Source organism: Bufo gargarizans, chromosome 6 (genome assembly GCF_014858855.1).
Source record: "Bufo gargarizans isolate SCDJY-AF-19 chromosome 6, ASM1485885v1, whole genome shotgun sequence".
Lineage (NCBI taxonomy): Eukaryota > Metazoa > Chordata > Amphibia > Anura > Bufonidae > Bufo > Bufo gargarizans.
Genome location: NC_058085.1, coordinates 115823229 through 115844519, shown reverse-complemented (window position 1 = coordinate 115844519; position 21291 = coordinate 115823229). Strand labels below are relative to the sequence as shown.

General features: G+C 43.6%; 1 protein-coding gene across 3 annotated transcripts in view; it reads left to right on the top strand.

Moving 5' to 3' along the window:
- TBKBP1 (TBK1 binding protein 1) overlaps window positions 1-21291 on the top strand; it is a 95904-nt gene extending 74613 nt beyond the window's left edge. For 2 of the 3 annotated variants that reach the window (XM_044299587.1, XM_044299586.1), the window contains exons 7-9: window positions 8356-8465; window positions 16370-16986; window positions 19233-21291. In XM_044299587.1, the coding sequence (XP_044155522.1) occupies window positions 8356-8465; window positions 16370-16986; window positions 19233-19361 (856 nt within the window). In that variant the 3' untranslated portion in view covers window positions 19362-21291. The remainder of the gene's footprint in view (window positions 1-8355; window positions 8466-16369; window positions 16987-19232) is intronic. The other variant, XR_006390535.1, reaches the window with a different exon arrangement.

Genomic DNA, 21291 nt, shown 5'->3' with positions numbered 1-21291 from the left:
GATCATGTCCATGAACGTGCGCGTGCTGAGGATCGCAAATAGTGATCCACAAGGCAAGGGCACCGGCCATGTGCACTCCGTGCTGCAGATGCGTACCCATTGTCTTGAATGGGTCCGAGATCCGCAAGATACGGCAAAAGATAGGACATGTCCTATGTTTGGCCGTATCTTGTGGATCGTGGACCCATCAAATTCAATGGGTCCGCATCCACAGCAAGGAGTGCACATGGCCAGTGCCCATATATTGCAGACCTGACGTTTGTGGTCTGCAGTAAGGGCATGGAGCCCTTACAATTTAAGCTTAAAGTGGTATCCTGACTACAGACCTCTCACACCTTCACCAGCTATCGGCATAATCTGTTTGCTTGGCCGTTTACATAGCTTCCTTAGACTTCAATGGAGAAGGCGCCATTTGCAATCCATTAGTGTTAGGCTTTGTGCACATCTGCGATCAAGGCTCTGCTCAGAGCAAGTGAACTGGCAGCTATGAGGATTCTGAATCCCGTCAGCTGTATGAGCACAGCGATAGTGGATATCTGTTACTGCAATTAATATACATGTTAATAATACCATAATTAGATAAAATAGAGATGTTCCCTAATATTTAGAAAAGTTGAAAGCAATTTAAAAAGTGTTCATATTTATTCATGTAGACCTGTCTAGACCTGCATGGGATTTATCACAGGGGCTTGGGCTGGAGGATTGATTTGGTGCATGACTAGATACATTTGTCTAACTATACCAACTAATGGTCGGCTTGCAATGTTGGGGCATCTTAGGCCACCCTCCTCTTTCCTGCTGAGCTACACCCCTCTTCCATTGAGTCACATGTCCTTGGCGAGCTAGCGGCAGTGGAATTGTCTAAAACTAGATCCACCAAGCTGACAAATTTTGGTTCAATTTATGACAACTGTTAAGTGCACTCACATTAGAAAATGTGAGGTGTTATATATGTGTATATACCGTATATACACACACACACGAGTATATGTTTTTTTTTAAATTAGCTGTGGTACTGTACAAAGTAACACTAGATTGTCCAAGCCACAGAAGAAAGATCAGATTGCAGATATAGATAAAACCACTTGTAGAAATAGCGGGCCATTGCACACCCAGGATACAGGATGTGTTCTGTACATTTTTTTTCTTTCTTCTGTTTTGTTTCTTTCTTTTTTTGTTTCTTTTCTTTTTTTGTGTTTACTTCTGTGTTTGCTTTCTTCATGTATTGTTTTTGTACAGGGAAAGAATCCTTGCATTGGGATGATATACTATGCTTTTGCTTGTGCTATTTCTTTGTTTGTTTGTTTGTTTGTTTTTAAACTTAAAGACAGGGCCACTTTCTCCCTTTCATAACCAGACACATTTTTGTTTTTGCAGTATATGTGGCTTTGAAAACCATAATGTTTTTTTCATTTGGTTATTTAAATATTTGTTGTCTGTGATTATTATTTTTCTGTGATACATAGTGCTTTTTTTATTCCTACATCATTTGTATTTTAATATATTTGGTTTCTTATTTTTTATACCCATGATAGTCTCTTTTTCACAAGTGCAAGTAAAATACTGTTTCCAATTGTGTCCCCTATCTGTTACCCCTATCCACACCACGTGATCACTGGACAGAAGGAGGAAGGCTCATGGTTGCATCCTGATCTCTATACACGGGGTTCAGGAGCACTGTGTATGCAGCGTCTCTGTCTTTTCTGTGGGGACTCCCTACTCTGGCCGCTGCACAATCTCTGGAATGTCACTTGCATCGTTGCAGGGTTAAAGAGGACCTGTTACCCCTCCTGACATGTTTATTTTCGTAACTACTTGCATTCTTTATGCAATGACGATTCTGGTGCATCTTTTATTATAAATTGTTGTGCCATTCCTTATTATGTATACTAGAAGATTATTAATGAATTGCCAGCAGTCTGTAATAAAGGTCCAGATGGGTGTTAGCAGTTTCAGGTCTGTCACTGCACAGTCTGACACTGACAGCACTGATTGGAAGGTGTCAGACTGTGCAGGGACACCCCCATCTGGTACCACATTAATTCATAAACTTCTAGTAGGGATAATAGAAGAATAGCACAACATAGAGTCAGACAAATAGATGCACCATAACAGTTTTTACATGAGGAATGCAAGTAGTCATCAAAACAGATATGTCAGGAGAGGTGGCAGATCCTCTCTAGTTGAAGACCCGCTGGGCATTTTAAGTTTCCCAGTGGTCCAGAACTGGTTAAGGTCAAAACACTGCAGTCAGATGTTACTTTAAATAGATAGTCAGGGGCTTTCAGAAAGTTGTCTAAGAGCAGGAAATCATCACACCTCTGGTGATCCCCACAGATCCTGCAGTGATATATGTGATCGCTCTGACCACTGAATAGCCTCAGCAGTGATCCCTGCATAATTACATAGTTGATACGGTTGAAAAAAGACATAAGTCCATCAAGTTCAACCAAGGCATAGGTGGGGACATGAATCCCAAAAGGAAGTGAGACTCCGATTTCTACACGTTTTCATAAGCATTAATGTTGTTTACTTTTATAAATTCATCTAAATGCTTTTTGAAACTGTCTACTGTTCCTGCTGTGACCACGTCCTGAGGAAGTCTATTCCACAGATTCACAATTCTTACAGTAAAGAAGCTTTGATGCTTCCGGAGACTGAACTTTTTCTTCTCCAGTCGGAGGCAGTGCCCCCTTGTCTTTTGTGCGCATTTTACATGGAACAGCTTTTCACCTTATTTTTTGTTTGGCCCATTTATATATTTGTATAGGTTAATCATGTCTCCCCTTAGACGTCCCTTCTCAAGACTAAATAAATTCAATTCTTTTAATCTTTCTTCATAACTAAGACCCTCCATTCCCCTTATCAGTTTAGTCGCTCTTCTCTGTACTTTTTCCAGTTGCAGTGCGTCCTTTCTATGTACTGGTGCCCAGAACTGAACTGCATATTCCAGATGAGGCCGCACCAGTGTTTTGTAAAGTGGTAATATTCCATCCCTGCCCGCGAGTCCATGCCTCGTTTAATGCATGACAATATCCTGGTGGCCTTAGAAGCAGCTGATTGACATTGTGTGCTGTTCTACCATCCACAAGGACACCCAAATCCTTCTCTATAAGTGACTCTCCCAGTGCTACATCACCTAGGACATATGATGCATGGAGATTATTACTACCAAGATGCATCACTTTACATTTGTCCCCATTGAACCTTATTTGCCAAGTTGATGCCCAATCACTCAGTGTTCAAGTCAGCTTGTAGTTTATGGACATCTTCCATAGACTGCGTGATAAAACTGCTGCGACCACACGAAGATCAGCCAAACTTATGACTCAACAGCAAATAAAAAAGTTTTTAATATCAAAACATACTTGAACTGTAATACGGAATTTGTAGTATATTTAATTACTTGCATTAGTTGTAATCCCCAATATATTGGCTGTACAACAAAATCCATTAAAAATAAAGTGCGTAAACACATTTCGGATTTACTGCATTATAAAACGCAAAATGTGTCTGCAGTTAGTACACATTTTGTGTTAGTACATCAAGGTGAGGCTTCTGATTTAATTGTTCAGGGCATGAAAGGGTTACTGCACCTAAAAGAGGTGGAGACCATAGAAAAATGCTCTTGAGTAGGGAAACCTACTGGATGCTTGAACTGGGGACCTGTTATCCTATGGGCTTGAATAGGAAATCGGATTTGATCTTACAATACCAATGATTTTTTGCCGCTCTGTTATTATTACTATATATATGGTTCTTTATATCTTATTATTTTTTCTGATTCTGTTTTCCCTTTTTTGCACATGTATGAGTTTACTCTAAATTTATATGGGAGTTGTATCCAATTGTCTTTTTCCCACCCCTGGTGAGTCATGTGATTCCCTTCCTTTTCTTGGATTGGTGAGTCCATGGTTTATATGGATTGGGATTTTATAGTACATTTGTCATAAGGAAGGACCTTGATTTTCTGGTCCGAAACGCGTAGACCTAGTACTGCTGCCTGTGTATGGAAATTTTACTGTTTGAAATAAAGTATATCATTTTAGAAGCTGGATTTTCTATTTTTCCTCTGCATCTTCCATAGACTGTACAGTACTACACAGCTTAGTATCAACTGCAAAAATAGAAATGGTGCTATTAATCCCCTCCTCAATATCATCAATAAATAAATTAAATAATAGAGGGCCCAGGACTGAACCTTGGGGTACAGCACTTATAACCTGGGACCATTCTGAATAGGAATCATTGACCACAACTCTCTGGACACGGTCCTTCAGACAGTTTTCAATCCAATTACAAAGTATACTTTCCAAGCCTATAGACCTTACTTTACCTAGTAAACGTCTATGAGGGACAGTATCAAAAGCCTTTGCAAAATCCAGAAACACTACATCCACAGACGCCCCTCTGTCCAGGCTACTACTTACCTCCTCATAAAAACAAATCAGGTTAGTCTGACAACTTCTGACCTTGGTAAACCCATGCTGGTTATCAATTGTCCTCAATTTTATGCTGATCTCACTGAGGACAGCATAAAGTAGTCACAGACGCGCTGATTTTAGTGGTGTCACTAAAAGTAAGTGGTTGCTGAGAACCAGCATCATAGTCATTGCACCACAGGCCTTGAAAAGAGTCAAATCTCCATGAGAAGGGTCAGTTATTTACAGTCATGTGAAAAAATTAGGACACCCTTTGAAAGCATGTGGTTTTTTGTAACATTTTTAATAAAAGGTTATTTCATCTCCGTTTCAACAATACAGAGAGATTAAAGTGATCCAACTAAACAAAGAAAACTGAAGAAAAGTCTTTTCAAGATCTTCTGTAAATGTCATTCTACAAAAATGCCTATTCTAACTGAGGAAAAAGATAGGACACCCTCACATGTATTCCCTCTTAAATTGGCTCAGATCTCACACAGGTATATCACACCAGGTGCACATAATTAGTAGATCGTTACTCTGCACGTTGAATGAGGCTTGCCCTATTTAAACCTCAGACATTTAGTTTGGTGTGCTCCTGACTGTTGAAGTGAGAGTGAGCACCATGGTGAGAGCAAAAGAGCTGTCAGAGGACTTCAGAAAAAAGATTGTAGCAGCCTATGAGTCTGGGAAGGGATTTAAAAAGATCTCAAAAGATTTTGAAATCAGCCATTCCACTGTCCGGAAGATAGTCTACAAGTGGAGGGCTTTCAAAACAACTGCCAACATGCCCAGGACTGGTCGCCCCAGCAAGTTCACCCCAAGAGCAGACCGCAAGATGCTAAAAGAGGTCTCCAAAAACCCTAAAGTGTCATCTCGAGAACTACAGCAGGCTCTGGCTACTGTTGATGTAGAAGTACATGCCTCTACAATCAGAAAGAGACTGTACAAGTTTAACTTGCATGGGAGGTGTGCAAGGAGGAAACCTTTGCTTTCCAAGAGAAACATCGAGGCCAGACTGACATTTGCCAGAGATAAAGTTGACAAAGACCAGGACTTCTGGAATAATGTTCTTTGGACAGATGAGTCCAAAATTGAATTATTTGGACACAACAGCAGAGGACATGTTTGGCGTAAACCAAACACAGCATTCCAAGAAAAGAACCTCATACCAACTGTGAAGCATGGAGGTGGAAGTGTCATGGTTTGGGGCTGCTTTGCTGCAGCAGGACCTGGTCAGCTCACCATCATAGAATCCATGATGAATTCTACTGTGTATCAGAAGGTGCTTGAAGAACATGTGAGACCATCAGTTAGAAAATTAAAGCTGAAGCGGAACTGGACCATGCAACATGACAATGACCCAAAACATACTAGTAAATCAACCAAAGATTGGCTGAAAAAGAAGAAATGGAGAGTCCTGGAATGGCCAAGTCAAAGTCCAGATTTGAATCCCATTGAGATGCTGTGGGGTGACTTGAAAAGGGCTGTACGTGCAAGAAACCCCTCAAACATCTCACAGCTGAAAAAGTTCTGCATTGAGGAGTGGGGTAAAATTTCCTCAGACCGATGTCGAAGACTGGTAGATGGCTACAAGAACCGTCTCACTGCAGTTATTTCAGCCAAAGGAGGTAACACTCGCTATTAGGGGCAAGGGTGTCCTATCTTTTTCCTCAGTTAGAATAGGCATTTTTGTAGAATGACATTTACAGAAGATCTTGAAAAGACTTTTCTTCAGTTTTCTTTGTTTAGTTGGATTACTTTAATCTCTCTGTATTGTTGAAACGGAGATGAAATAACCTTTTATTAAAAATGTTACAAAAAACCATATGCTTTCAAAGGGTGTCCTAATTTTTTCACATGACTGTATAATCTCCTGCTCATCCCGCCCATTTGCTGATGATTGACAGTTCTCTTCTAGGGAGAAAAGCAAGGAGAGAATTGCCAATCATCAGCAGATGGGCGGGAAGGCCAGGAGATTATGAATAACCATGACTCTTTTCAGGTTGATTTGACTCTTTTCTAGGCCTGGGCTGCAATGATTATGATGCTGGTTCTCAGCAGCCACTTACTTTTAGCTCATGAGTGGCAAACCTCTGAAATAAGCTCGTCTGTCCAGCTATTGTTAAGTGATGACCTATCCTCAGAATAGGCCATCACTAGCTGATTGGTAGGAGTCTGACACCCCACATCTCCGCCGACCAGCTGTTCAGGTGTAGATCTGTTGCCGGATGACAGCGCTGGAACTACTGTAGACAGCACTGTCAACCTTGTAGTTGTCACGGCTGAGGATGGGGAAAACCCTCAGCCGTGCGATGCCAGAAGATGTTAAGCGCTGCTTGACCAGGACGACAGTATTAGGGAGCAGGTCACTTCCTATCGTGTCCCTAAACTGACCCTGACTCCTATCCATATGAGTCAACCCTGAAGTTGGGAGGACTCATACACCAGATACTTTGGGGTCCCTACTAGCCCTCAGGATTGCCCTGGAACAAGGAGCAGGGTAAGACGACCTGTTCCTTCTGGACACGAAGAAACAGGAGTCTTACTGGCCAAGCTGCAGGGAAAGGAACATAAACAGCCTATGGATATGGCAGGAGGCTGAAAAGCACTTCCACACCTACCTGCCACAGACACTCAGACTGGATCCCGTGCAAGACAGCAAGTGTCCACACCCAAACACATATGGACACAGCACACACACAAACACACAGGAAATCAGATCCATAGGTGCATTGCATAACAAAGGAAAACATCAAATGGACATCAACATAAACTAAAGAGTCACAGATAGTTTATGACCATAAGGGTGGCCCCCACTGGCAGATGGAGTTCACAGGAGGCTGCTCCAGCTAAGCATGGCTGAAGCAACCCACTGAGACATGCCAAACACAGAGGCTTTATAGGCCTAAGTGGCCACACCCACACAGACACACCCAGTGTCTCACACACACAGAAAGGGAGTTAACCCTTCCACCACCAGGGAAGGGAAAACACCACTTAAAGGGGAAGTGCACACAATAACAAACTAAGTGCACACATACACACACACACCTAACATAGAGGTAGCTAGGTGTAACCGCATGAAGATGCCGCAAACTGCCTAGCACCAGCTCAGGCTGCTATCTGCGACAATCTCCAACCACTTGTTGCCCGCGGCAACCACAAGTGAGGCAACACACTAGCAGCCCTCACCTGTGGTTGAACAACCAAAAACAAACCGCAGGCAACAGCATGCGGTTAAGGAGTCACGACCATAACCATGGCCGTGACAGTAGTGGAGGAAGTGCATTACTGCAGCGCTACTCCCATTCAAGTAAATGGCAGCAGTGCTGCAGCGATGATCTGTGTCCACTACACCGTTGACAGAGCTGTGCAGTCCTGGAGCCGACGTCTAAAAAATGGAGCTACACACCTGATCGGCAGGGTTGCTGTGTGTTGGATATGGGGTGTTGAACCTGTGTCCTGAGAATTGGTCATCACTTAGTAAAAGCGGGACAACCCCTTTAATTTGTTTAGCTAGCACGAAATACGGTACTACATATCCCCTTTGTGGCCAACTTTGAAATCAGCTAATTTGCATATGGCAAAAGTACTTTTTCTCTAGAATGAAGCAACTTATCGCTAAGTGACAGGAATCATTGCATTTTATCTCTACAAGCCACTGTGCCTAGTTTAACAGTAGATTTTCAGGTTCCCATTAATACTATCATAGATACTGTGAAGCAAATGGGTTAAAACGGCTCAAAAGGTTAATATGTGAGTTATAATATATTTTTTTTAATTGTTTGATTCTACAGTACCATTTTCCCTAATAATATACATGCATACTGTATCTACTACATCTTAATATAGTGCAGGAAGAGTGCTTTTATCGTGTACAATGTGTCATGTTTGAATGTTGTCACAGTGTAAATGTCATTTTTATTCCCAGGGTGAACTTGGCCTTGGCGTACACTGAACTGACAGAGGAGCTTTACCGTCTACGTGATCTTACTGCCCTGCAAAGCCGTATTCTGAGGTCACTGCTAGAGGAACAGACAGGTAGGAAAGCTTTGTGAAGTTTTATATTTCTATCTAAAAGAGCAGATAAGCTTATACAGAAAATGCAGTGGCCGTGTTTGTGGTTGTCCCAACGCTGCCCTGGGTCCCTGGACATCATCGAGGTGGCACCATATGTTTCTGCTCTCCAGAAGGGATGAAAGGCATGGATCACCCCAATGGGAAATAAGTCCAGAGAGTCAGGGTCTGCAGTAAACCTGAGCTAGCTGTCCCTCTTTCACTCAGAAGGCTGGTACCCTGGCCAAAGGTTGGTGGTCCTTGACTGCAGGACACTAGGGGCTATTACTGCTTATATACGGCTTAACTAGAACTTTCTAGTGGGAGGGGTGTAGGGGTGTAGTGGAGAAACTCAGCGCAAACAGTTACAATTAGAGATAAGAGAATTTTTCAAAAATTCGATTCGGTCGGTTTGCCGAATTTTCGGAAAAATTTGCTCTGATATGAATTTATTTGTGGCTAATCGCGTTGAAAAACGTCTATTTCCGGTCTGCAGAGAGCCTTTATAGTGGTCTAGAACACTGTGCCTTGCAGTAACACGCATAAGGAGTCTTCTGTGGTAGTGAAATAATACTATGAGTCAGTATGACATGCAGATAACAGGCGTCGCTCTTAGAATCACTGCACACTTCATTTATTTGGGCAGTCACAGGGCCAAAACTGACCAAATAACTCAAGCATGAACCTTACAGGTCGATGTTAGCGTCAAGAAGAAGCGCACTCCATTTACACCATTGTCAGCTGATTCCACATAGATGTCTACAGAACCTGTTCTATTAAACGCTTATACAAGTAGAGCCCCCCGACAGAGTGGAGAGGATGTCAGCAGTAAGTTTATGTTGACGTCACTGATTATTTTGCCCTTCATCTGATCCGTCAGAACAATAACCCCCAAAAAACGGATCCTGTCTGTTGAGCATCCACCTTCACTCGGTCAGCATTTAGTCAGTAATCCATCAGTATTGCCAATGCCCAAAAAAAACAGGAGTGGATCCAAAACAGAGATAACACGTGAATGAAATATTTGCATGTCTTCTGTGTTTAGTACCCACTCATGCTTTTGGCTACCAAATCACAAGCCAATTCTGATGGGATCAGGATCCGTTGTGCGTCTCATTTTTCCTTCCTTCTGACAGATCAGAAGAAGGGTCAAATAAATGATGATGTCAGCCAGGCCACAAGGCAATATAGTGGCCCAGTCATGAAGTGGGAGGGTGGGAACAGCATGAGTAGTCCACAGAGTGACCCTGTGACATAGTCGTGAGGTGGAAGCAGCATGAGGAGGCCGCAGAGTGGCACAATGACAGTGTGGAGGTGGCAGCAGCATCAGGAGGCCACAGAGTGGCACAATGACAGAGTGTGGAGGTGGCGGTAGCAGCAGCAGCATCAAGAAGAGACCACAGAGTGGCACAATGACAATGTGGAGGTGGCTGCAGCATCAGGAAGTCACAGAGTGGCAAGGGGACATAGTGTGGAGTTGGGAGCAGCATCAGTAAGCCACAGAGTGGCAAGGTGACATAGTGTAGAGGTGGCAGCTGCATGAGGAGGCCACAGAGTGGCAAGGTGACATAGTGTGGAGGTGGGTGGCAATACCAGTACCAGCTGAAGATGGTTGGTGAAAGAAGGAGCACCAGATGTGTGGCATCAGGCAGGTGGCAGCATCAGAATAGTAGCTGAGGCAGGTAGCCAGGAGAAACCGGTCTCTTTTGTCAAGGTTGGGTGAGGCAGCATGGATGATCTAATCTGATGCATCATGCATTGGTGGGTGGAAATCCTGGCTGATTCACGCCTGATTCATCTTGACAAAAGGTCAGTCTCTCCACATTTTGGGTGGACAAGCGAGTTCTCTTTGGGGTAATTATGACCCCAGCCGCACTAAACACCCGCTCTGATGCCACACTACTGGCCGGGCAGGACATCTTTTCCAGGGCAAACTCGGACAGTTGCGGCCACAAATCCATTTTGGCTACCCAGTAGTCAAACCGATCTTCAATGTGGGGTGTCGGGGGTGCTGTCCAAATATGCCACCACCTGCTGGTTCAGGTTCTGCTCCAGGTCTAGCTGCTGCTGCGGGTGAGTAGTTTTTTCACTAGACGGGTTAAGAAAGATGCTCATCATCGACTCTAGACTCAAGTTGCTGCTGATGGAGCTGGAACTGCTCCTACACCTCCACCCGTCAACTGACTACATAGGATGTCTCTATAGTAGTTCAGTTTGTCCTCCCTCTCAGTGGGTGTAAAAAAGGCCCCCATTTTGGACCGGTAGCGAGGGTCCAACAAGGTGGAGAGCCAGAAGTCATCCCTCTGCCCAATGGTGACAATTCAGCTGTCACTACGCAAGCAAGTGGGCATGCATTAGGCCATTTGTGCAAGTGACTCGGATGGACTCCCTGCCTCCACAGTGTGTCTGGGTCCTCTGCCTCCTCTTCCTCATCACCCTTTAGCTCCTCTGGCTGCTCCTTTTCTCCTGTCACCTGTGTGTAGAAACCACCCGTTTCGCTACACATTGCTTGTGCTCCAATGTCCCCCTCCTCCTCCAGTTCAGCCCCCACAGGGCTCATGTGGCCATGAGATCTAGGCACCATTTCTCCAGTCCCCTGACCAGCCAGATTTACCAGCATCTGTTCCAGGACATAAAGCAGTGGAATGAAGTTGTTCATCCCGTTGTCCTGGTGACGGACAAATAACGTGGCATCCTCAAAGGGCCTGAGCAAACGGCATGTGTCACACATGAGCTGCCACTGGCTGACATCAAAGTTACACAGTAAGAAAACAAAATGATAGAGCAGCATCAACGGACCTCACAACCAATCCCGGAATGCATCAGCCACAGGACCGCAGATCCATAGCAGTCCACAAAACAGCATGCTTAATAAAGGCTACTATGTAGCCGAAACATCTAAATTGCTTGCTATTTGTACACACATGGCTTCAATAAAGGATACTCTGGAGATTCTGCTGTAACCTTTCTTCTTTCTATCGAAGTTACACAGGGGAGTACTCCTGACCGCTTGGAAAATCAGGAAATTGTTTATGGCCTTTCTCTGTTCGTATAGTAAGTCCAACATATGGAGGGTGGAATTCCAATTGGTGGAAACGTTGCATATCAGCCTAGGTTGGGGGATGCTGTTCTGCCGCTGCAGCTCAAGGAGGGTGTGCTTTGCGGTGTACGAGTGGCTGAAGTGCATGCAAAGTTTCCTGGCCATTTTAAGGATGTCTTGTAGATGGGTGGAAGACCTCAGGAACCACTTGGCAACAAGCTTAAACACGTGTGCCATGCAGGGCGCATGGCTCAGCCTTCCTTGATGCAGCGCCGACATCATGTTCTTAACATTGTCGGTTACCATGGTTCCGAATGTGAGTTGTCGCAGAGAAAGCCAGGATTCGATTTCTTGGTGAAGGACACAGAGCAGTTCCTTCCCTGTGTGACTCCATTCGCCCAGGCAAACGAGGTGTAGAACAGGCTGATACCGCCATGCCCTGCACATGTGGTATGCTGGAGGAGCACTGTGAATTGTCCCTGCAGTGGAGGCTAAGGACACAGTGGAGGATGAGGAGCCAGAGGCGGACATTGTCGCAGGACCAACGGCGTGAGAATGTGGAGGCAGAAGCAGCGTCACCTGGCCAAGTTGCTGGTGTGGCTGGCCAGGAACTACATTTACCCAGTGGGCCGTAAAGGACATATATTGTCCATGACCGTAGTTACAGCTACCAAACAATTTTCACAAAAAAGGCTGTTTCACAAACAAATTTCACCACTGAATGGCTAATTGACGTAATTCGGGCTGTACAGCAAAAGGCAGTCTACAATCACCCATCAATTTTCTCAAAAAAGGCTATTTTAAAAAATAATTTCACCACTGAATGGCTAATTGATGTAATTCGGTCTGTACAGCAAAAGGAAGTCTACAATCACCCATCAATTTTTCTGTATTCTTTTATCTATTAATACACCCCCCCAAAAAAATACAGCAATCACAATTCACCACAGAACAGCTAATAGGACATACGTATCTATCCTATTATTACACCCTGTAAATGGCTGTAGTACAATGGAACTTCACCGCTGAACGGCAAATATTTTTTTTGCCACTAATACTCACTTCACCACACAATGGCTAATAAGCCCTTTTTCTTTTTCCCCACTAATACACGCCATTTAGAACATATAACTGCACCGCTGAACGGCAAATACTTTTTTTGTGCCACTAATACATGCAAAAAAGGGCTTTAGAACATATAACTGCACCGCTGAACGGCCACAAAAGGCTTTAAAACATATAACTGCACCGCTGAACGGCAAATATATTTTTCTTTTTCCACTAATACACGCCACAAAAGACTTTAGAACATATAACTGCACCGCTGAACGGCAAATATATTTTTCCTCTTTCCACTATACAAGCCACAAAAGGCTTTAGAACATATAACTACACCGCTGACCGGCAAATATATTTTACTTTTGCCACTAATACAAGACAAAAAGGGCTGTAATTTTAGCACTTCACCACACAACGGCTAATAAGCCCTTTTTTCCCACATAATACAAGCCAAAAAATGATTTAGAACATATAACTGCACCGCACAAGGGCACTTGCACCCTAATAAGAATGGTTTTCTGGACTTACAGAGCTAAATAATGGCAATTTGGATCCCTAGTCAGTGCAGCAAGGTGTAATAGGATTGTTCCTATTACCCAGGCTGTAACCTCCCCTACTGAACCCTGTTCAACATAGATGCTGTGAAATGATTCCTCCCTATCATTTCCCTACACCTTGAATAATCTTTCTCTGAACTTGTAAATCATTTTTTTTTTTTGCACAATGACGTTTTTTCTATCACTGTCCCTAGCGCCTACTGACGTCTCTCCCTGCACTAAGTACACCGAAAATGACAGAATTCAAGATGGCTGAGGCTATTTATAGGGCTGTGACATCACAGGTCTGGCTGACTGCTGATTTGCTGCATGCATGGCATTATGGGTGATCCCGCCTTCGCAGAGTTCCTTGCTCCATGTCCTCACACATTTCAAACATAACAGAGCTAACCCAGACATTTAAAAGAGCAGTCTGTCTGGTTTTGTTGTTAAACAAGTCTGGCTTTTTCCCTCCAAAACATGCTCTTCTTTAAACTGTATAGTAGCTGTGTAAAAGTACCAGCTTCTCATTCAAAGTCCCAAAAGTCTTTCAGTATTCATTAACCCTTTCCACAGAACCCTGCAAATGCAGCCCACATGAACAGGGTATATACGTCACAACATACATATAAATATAGGATACTACAGAAATGCAATAATGGACTAACAATATTTATACTAAAAGATGAATGTCATGAACAGGGGTTGATTAACTCAAAATGCCTTAAAATATTTTTTGGGGGGGATTCCTATGGTTTTTAACAGATATCCTTAGCCCAGTTGGACAACACCTGGCTGTGGCCAAATTATACACTGCTATGGATGGACTTAAATATGCATATTTGAGCACTTAAAATTTGTAATAAAACTGCAACAGATTTTTGGAAAGAAAAAAGCACAATTGCATAGTGTATGCTGCAAAATATATGCTGCTGGTGATGTTGGGAAATATGCCGATTGTTCACTGAACTGAGACGGTTTGTAACAGGTTTTTGAAAGGAAAAAGGCACATGTGCACATAAAAAAGAGTACTATATTTTAAAATGCTCTTTGTGTAGTGCTACATTCTATATATGATCAGCTCCAGCTTACTATAACTGCCCCTATGCTATCACTAATAATAAAACCTGACTTTTACGCATAATACTTGCTTTGGTCTGGAGCCCAGTATTTGTGCAGCCTGTCTAGTCTGTTCAGTCCTTGAAGGCAGCAGAAACTGAACAGGCTTCACAGACTGCACTGATCCAGTGCTCCGGATCACAGCTGGAGCCCAGCACTGACTGAAGCCAGGCTTCTGCTGTAACGGCCAGCATCGGAGATAACTCCAATGTCGACTGCTTGACTCCCTAGATGTCGCAATCAATTGCAACTGTAGCATCTAGGCAGTTAGCTCAATTGGTACCATGGTAGATGGGGCCTAATAGGACTGTATGTCTATTACACTGTGCAGCAGATACAGCCTGTCACTGGTACAGTGATAGCCTATAATGCAGTGGTATATAAGGTTTACCAGTACATTAGAAAAGCCATGTACCCTACTGGGACAAAATAAGTAATAAAGTAAATAAAAAGTTAATAAAGTTTAAGAAAAATAAAACCATATTTTTACATAAAAAGTGGTTTTATTTAATAAACGCGGTAAAAAACATACATGCACACATATGTTTTTGCAAAATGCTTGCCACAACCCATGTAATAAAGATAACATGCTATTTATACCACCCTGTGAACAATATAAAAAAATGCAAAAAATACAGAATAGTTTTTTCTATTCACCCCATACTTGCTCTTGGAATGCATCGACATAATAAGACATGTTATTATTGTGAAAAAGTAGTAAAAAACACACAAAATTACACATATTTGGTATCACCATAATTGTACCTAAGACATAGAATACTGGTATTGACACATAGTGAATGCCGTACATTTAAATTGTAAAATGCAATGGCGGAAAAGTTTTTTTCCCCATTACCCCACCAAGAAAAGTAGGAAATGTTAATAGGTTATGTGTACCCCAAAATTATGTCACTAAAAAATACAATACACCTCCAAAAAAACAAGCTCTCATATGGCAACATTGCCATCCAGCCTCTTATTTCGTACTCAGATTTGGCTGAAAATACTCCTCAAAATACTAAAAGGAGTATTTTTACTCTTTGGAAAAAACGTAGTGCGACCTCTGGCGCTAGCACAGAGCCCGATAGACCATCTGATATCCTCCCTCCTGATAGACTGTCAGGCTGACTGTAAAGCATTGTGGGCAAGCCCAGTGGCCGGGATCTTGTGATCCTCCATCTTCATCCTTCCTGCCCTGTTTCTCTCACTAGTGTACTGAGATTTAAATGTAAAATTGCAGGTGCTGTATTGTGTGATTCCTCCAAAGTAAATCCCCAAAACTTTAGATTTGTTTGGAAGAAGAATGTTTGTGAAATTTGAAACTATTCGATTTGTTTAGAATCCATTCGCTCATCTCTACCGACTGCTTAAAATGACAAGAGATCAACAGGGACAAACATGGCCATGAAATAATAAAATGCGAGTCCATAAATAGTGTGGAAATATCTACTACAAATGATACTGAGAAAGGTGATATCTATATTGAGTTTGAGAATGTGGGAGGCAAAAAAGAGGAGGCAGCTTAGGCTACTTTCACACTTGCGTTTGATCGGATCCGTTCTGAACGGATCCGATCATATTAATGCAGACGGAGGCTCCGTTCAGTACGGATCCGTCTGCATTAATAACTTAGAAAAATTTCTAAGTGCGAAAGTAGCCTGAGCGGATCCGTTCAGACTTTCAATGTAAAGTCAATGGGGGACGGATCCGCTTGAAGATTGAGCCATATTGTGTCATCTTCAAGCGGATCCGTTCCCATTGACTTACATTGTAAGTCTGGACGGATCCGCACACCTCCGCATGGCCAGGCGGACATCTGAACGCTGCAAGCAGTTCAGCTGTTGGATCCGCATCCATTCAGACTGCATCAAGGCTGGACGGAAGCGTTCTGCTCCGCTCGTGAGCTCCTTCAAACGGAGCTCACGAGCGGACAGCAGAACGCTAGTGTGAAAGTAGCCTTATAGAGTCAGGAACTGGATGGCTATAATTTCACAGACAAAGATAATTTCACAGTTCCAGCAAAGATAATAGTTTCTAATTATAGTGTCTGATGATATCAGACTGTTTTAATGCACTGGTTTCATTAAGTTTTGGTTTTCAACAAGTTCTCAAAAGTATTTCCTTATTTGTTTTAGGACACTCCCCTCCACATCGACACTCTCCTCAGTTGCGCCACTCGCCTTCTTCTCTCCGCCACTCTCCTTCCTCTCAACGACGCTCCCCAGCCCCACAGTGTCCATCTCCTATTTTGCAGAGAAGATCTCCTGTCCCACAGTCTCCAGTCCACCGTCGGTCCCCAGTACCACCTTCTTCACCCTCACGTAGATCTCCTGTACCCTCACCATGCCCATCACCTGTGGGCACAGATATTTCATATCCTAAGCCCTCAGTGCACCAAGCAAAAGCATCATTCCAAGCCCGTCGCAGCTATTCTGAGATCAGTGAGCCTGCAATGTATCCACGAACACCCCGCTCCCTATGGATGCCAGGTGGAACTGCAACTCTGCCCAAGCAGTTGTCCTACAATGAGGGGTATGCCGGCAGCCCACCTACTGTCCCTTGCTTCCAAGAACCCCCACAGCAGTCCTCCGATGAGGATGAGTGGAGTCCCCCATCCCCACCTAGTCCAGAACCTGGAGCAGTACGTTGTGCTTCCTTTTGTGCTGGATTCCCCATTCCTGATGCAGCAAGTAGAAGAATGTCAGCATCATACTCCAGAGCAGAACATGCACAGTCCTGGCCATCCATCAATGTAAGTGAGCAAGTGGGGAAAACATTTGGGCTTTGTAGACAAGGTAACTCAGCAATACAGTCAGATAGGAACAGTGTGTGAACTTCTTTTTCCTAGGGTCCATTATGAACGTGATGGAGTAGTAAAGATAATGAATTTGTCAGGGCAGTGGCTGCAGAGATATGAAATATGACAACCACATTTTTGAGACAGAAATAAGTTGCTTCTCCCCATCCCCAGCTCCTATTTGGCAGGTAGTATAGGCAGTGGGTTGGTCAGCCTCTAACATTCATGAAAAATAATTAAAGGCAGCCTGCGTAAACTTTTATTTACTTGTTCCTGTAAGTTCCCAGGAGGCAGAGTTTCATTGTGAAGTGCTCTCTGCATTGAGCTGCTTTTTAGAGAAGAGGGGGAGGAGCTGTGATACAGCTCAATGCAGAGAGTACTTCCCAGTGAAGCTCCACCTCCCAAGCACTTACAAGAGCAAGATCTAGAAGAATAAAAGTTCATATTCACACTACTCCTAATGAGAAAAGCTCCACAAATTGTATGGTTGTCCTGCTCTCTCCAGCCCCTACCTAGTGCTGTCAGCAATTTAACATGGTCAAACGGGCTTACAGAGTCCCTTTAAAGTAGTGACAGATAATCTTATAATAATTAGTTGTCACTTACTGCTTTTTTTGCAGTAGTTTATATGAAATAACACTTTATTAGGCGCAGCATGAGCCTAGCCAGGAGTCCTTATATTCCACTGCCCTCCCACTGCCTATTAGGCTACATGCACACGACCGTTGTTTTGGTCCGCATCCAAGCCGCAGTTTTTGCGGCTTGGATGCGGACCCATTCACTTCAACGGAGCCGCAAAAGATGCGGACAGCACTCCGTGTGCTGTCCACATCCGTTTCTCCGTTCCGTGGTCCGCAAAAAAAATCTAACCTGTCCTATTCTTGTCCGTTTTGCGGACAAGAATAGGCGGTTATATTAATGGCTGTCCGTGCTGTTCCACAAATTACGGAACCCACACGAATGCCATCCGTGTTTTGCGGATCCGCAATTTGCGGACCGCAAAACACACAACAGTCGTGTGCATACTCTGCATACGGAGAACGCTATCAGTCAGTGACAGGTATCCAGAGCGAGAGTACATACATCATGTAAAGGACTTCTTGGCCTGTACTACACCTAATAAAACGTCATTGAATTGAAACTACTGCAAGAAAAATGGAATTGAAGCTTCTATATAATCACAGTTTCTGTAATGGGTTGCTTAAATTCAGCAAATTGATTCATTTGTCCATCACATTATACACTGCTCGTTTCCATGGTTATGACCAGCCTCTAACCCAGTGGTCGTGCTTGCACACTACTGGAAAAAGCACCAGCCTCTGGAAAGCAGGGTGGACATAACCATTGAAACAAGCAGTGTATATTGTGATGGAAACATTAATCTAGCCAGCAAAGCAATATGGACAACCACAATACATTAGTAAGTGCCTTATATTAACTGTGTCTACATGATGAATGCCATTTGCTTAAAGGGAGTCTTTCACCTAATCTGAGTGTTTTAGACCGCTCAGATCAGGTTATACACTTTTTGACCCTCGTTACAATGGCACCTTTCCTTTTTGTGTCCCTCGTTAAGATCATGAAAAAGACACTTTTTAAACATATGCAAATTAGCTTCTGCAAGTGCCCAGGGGAGGCTTTACTGCCGCAAGTGCCCAGGCCCCTCTGCAATGTGCGGGCCGGCAAGTCTCAGCACAGCTGTCTTTAGTTGGCCGGCGCATGCGCAATATGAAAAGCTGTTCCTTTGTCCATAATGGGCAGAGCAGTGCGCAGGTGCAGGCCAACTGTGCTGAGACTTGCCGGCCCGCCGTCCTATGGTGCCGCTCGTGACTTCCGCCAGCTGGAGGCAGAGGAGGAGGTAATAATAGGAAAGAAGGGCGGGCCAGAGGGTTGAAAGAGGTGTGTTTTTCTGGGCACATCGCCAAGGGGCCTGGGCACTTGCAGAAGCTCATTTGCATACGTTTAAAAAGTGTATTTTTCATGATCTCGACGAGGGACACAGAAAAGAAAGATACCACTGTAATGAGGGGTCAAAGAGTCTATAACCTGATCTGAGCCGTCTAAAATGCTCAGATTAGGTTACAGACTCCCTTTAAGTGGGACAACCCCCTTTAACTTGTGCTGCCATGATATAAATGAATACAAATGAAATCTCTTTCACTTCCCCTCCTTTCTTTGTGTCCATTTTCACCTTTCTGCAGTTACTGATGGAGACAGTGGATTCGGAAGTTCGGAGCTGCCCTCTCTGTCAGCTGGCTTTCCCAGTTGGATACCCCGATGATGTTCTAATAAAGCATATTGACTCCCATCTTGAGAACAGCAAGATCTAATAGATTGCTAAATTTTGGGCCCTGGGAATCAGAAATGGCAAGTTTTGGGATCCAAAACAAATTTAAACACATACTAATGGCAGAACAGGATAATAAACCCAGTCCTTATTATACAGTCTTCAAGAACGTAGTATGTTGTGTAATGATACTAAGTATCTACAGTATGACTGCAGAATCCAGTATAATGACGGATCCTGAACACGGCGAGTTGTACAATGAGAGTCAATGATAATTCGGTAACACAGATGGGTATTTAATGCAAGTCTTTGCACATTATTATATTGATGACTAGACAGTCACCTTTAAAGAACACTGTAAAGTGACGGGAAGAATATATGCAGCCAGGATCACATTGCACAGGCTCTCTAGCTCTGGTGGAACCAAAGTCCCAGCAAGCTAGCCTCACCTATGGCTGCACTACTGGACATTGTGTTCCACAAAAGCTCATAGTGAACTAAAGAGGGACTTTAGTAATTTCTTAAAGGGGTTGTTCAGGTTCAGAGCTGAACCCAGACATATCCCCTTTTTCACCCAGTCAGCCACTCTGATATGAGCTCCAAATCGCGCAGGGCAAGGGAATTTTCTTGAGATCAAGTGACATACCAGGACCTCCATTGGTAAGCTAGGCAGAGGCCTCCGCCTATCAGTGAGCCCGGTGATGTCACCGACACTAATGCGCAGGCTTTAGCACTGCCCTAGCCTGCAAAATAGGCTAGGGCAGCTCTAAAGCCTGCTCATTAGTGCCGGTGATGTCATCGAAAACACTGCTAGGCAGTAGCCTCCACCTAGCAGTGTAAAAAATATAAACAAACAGCCCTTGCCCTGAGCGATCCAGCGCAGGGCAATGGAGAGCATCAGAGCATGAAATGATCCTATGCTTATGTCAGAAGGGTTGAGTGGGTGAAAAAGGGGATGTGTCCGGGTTCAGCTCTGAACCCAGACAACCCCTTTAAAGGGAATCTTAACAAACTCTTGGACTATTAACTGCACTAATAAATGAGTAGTCTGGCAGATCTTTTCCTACAGCTCCCATTCTTCTGCTCTCAGGGCTCAAGGCTGCACTAAAAAACATAGTTAGGACTGCTACGCGCACGTAGTAGTCTTCTCCATTATGTTACTGCACTGCACTAGTCTGAATCATGTATTTGAGCACTGGCAGTAAGAATATAAAGAATAATGATCTGGATTCTGGACTCCTCATCTGCAGTAATACTCATGTAGTACTGCAGTCATAATCCAAGATTGTGGTGATGACGGATGCCCATTAATATATAGATCTGGCAAACTTGACATTCTCAATGGCATACATTGTATTAAATGTCATCTTACTGCCTGCTGAATGATGTATGTAAAGTGATAAATGCCAAGTTAAAGTTTGCTACATCTGTGTTAGGCCTCATGCACATCACGGATGCGGACCCATTCACTTGAATAGGTCTGCAATCCGGGAGATGCGGTGCCCAATGCATGAGGCCTTATTCATATTGCAATTAGTTATATAATAGGGTCCATTGAAAAGGGTCCAGTGCAGTGCCTGTTACCCATACACACTGAAGGAGGACATTTTCTGGAAGACATCTTGTAATGGTGCTAGTTCACAGACCAGAGACCAACTGAATGCCGCAGTAATGCCCTGGCCAGTAAAGGGTTGTTTCCACCAAATACATTGATCACCTATCTACAGAACAGCTGATACATACTGTGTTAGATCACTTGGGGTCCTGGGACCCCCGCGACCATTAGAACAGGGATCTTAAGTTCCTTGCTTCCTCCTCCATGCGCTGCAGTGAGTGCAGTTGTGGCTGAACATGTGCATTGACACATCATACAGACTCTGTGACAAAAACCGCGTATAGGAGTTGATCAATGTAATTGGTGGGAAAACTCCATTAGGGGTGTTTTTTTACATATAGGGAAGATTTATCAAAAC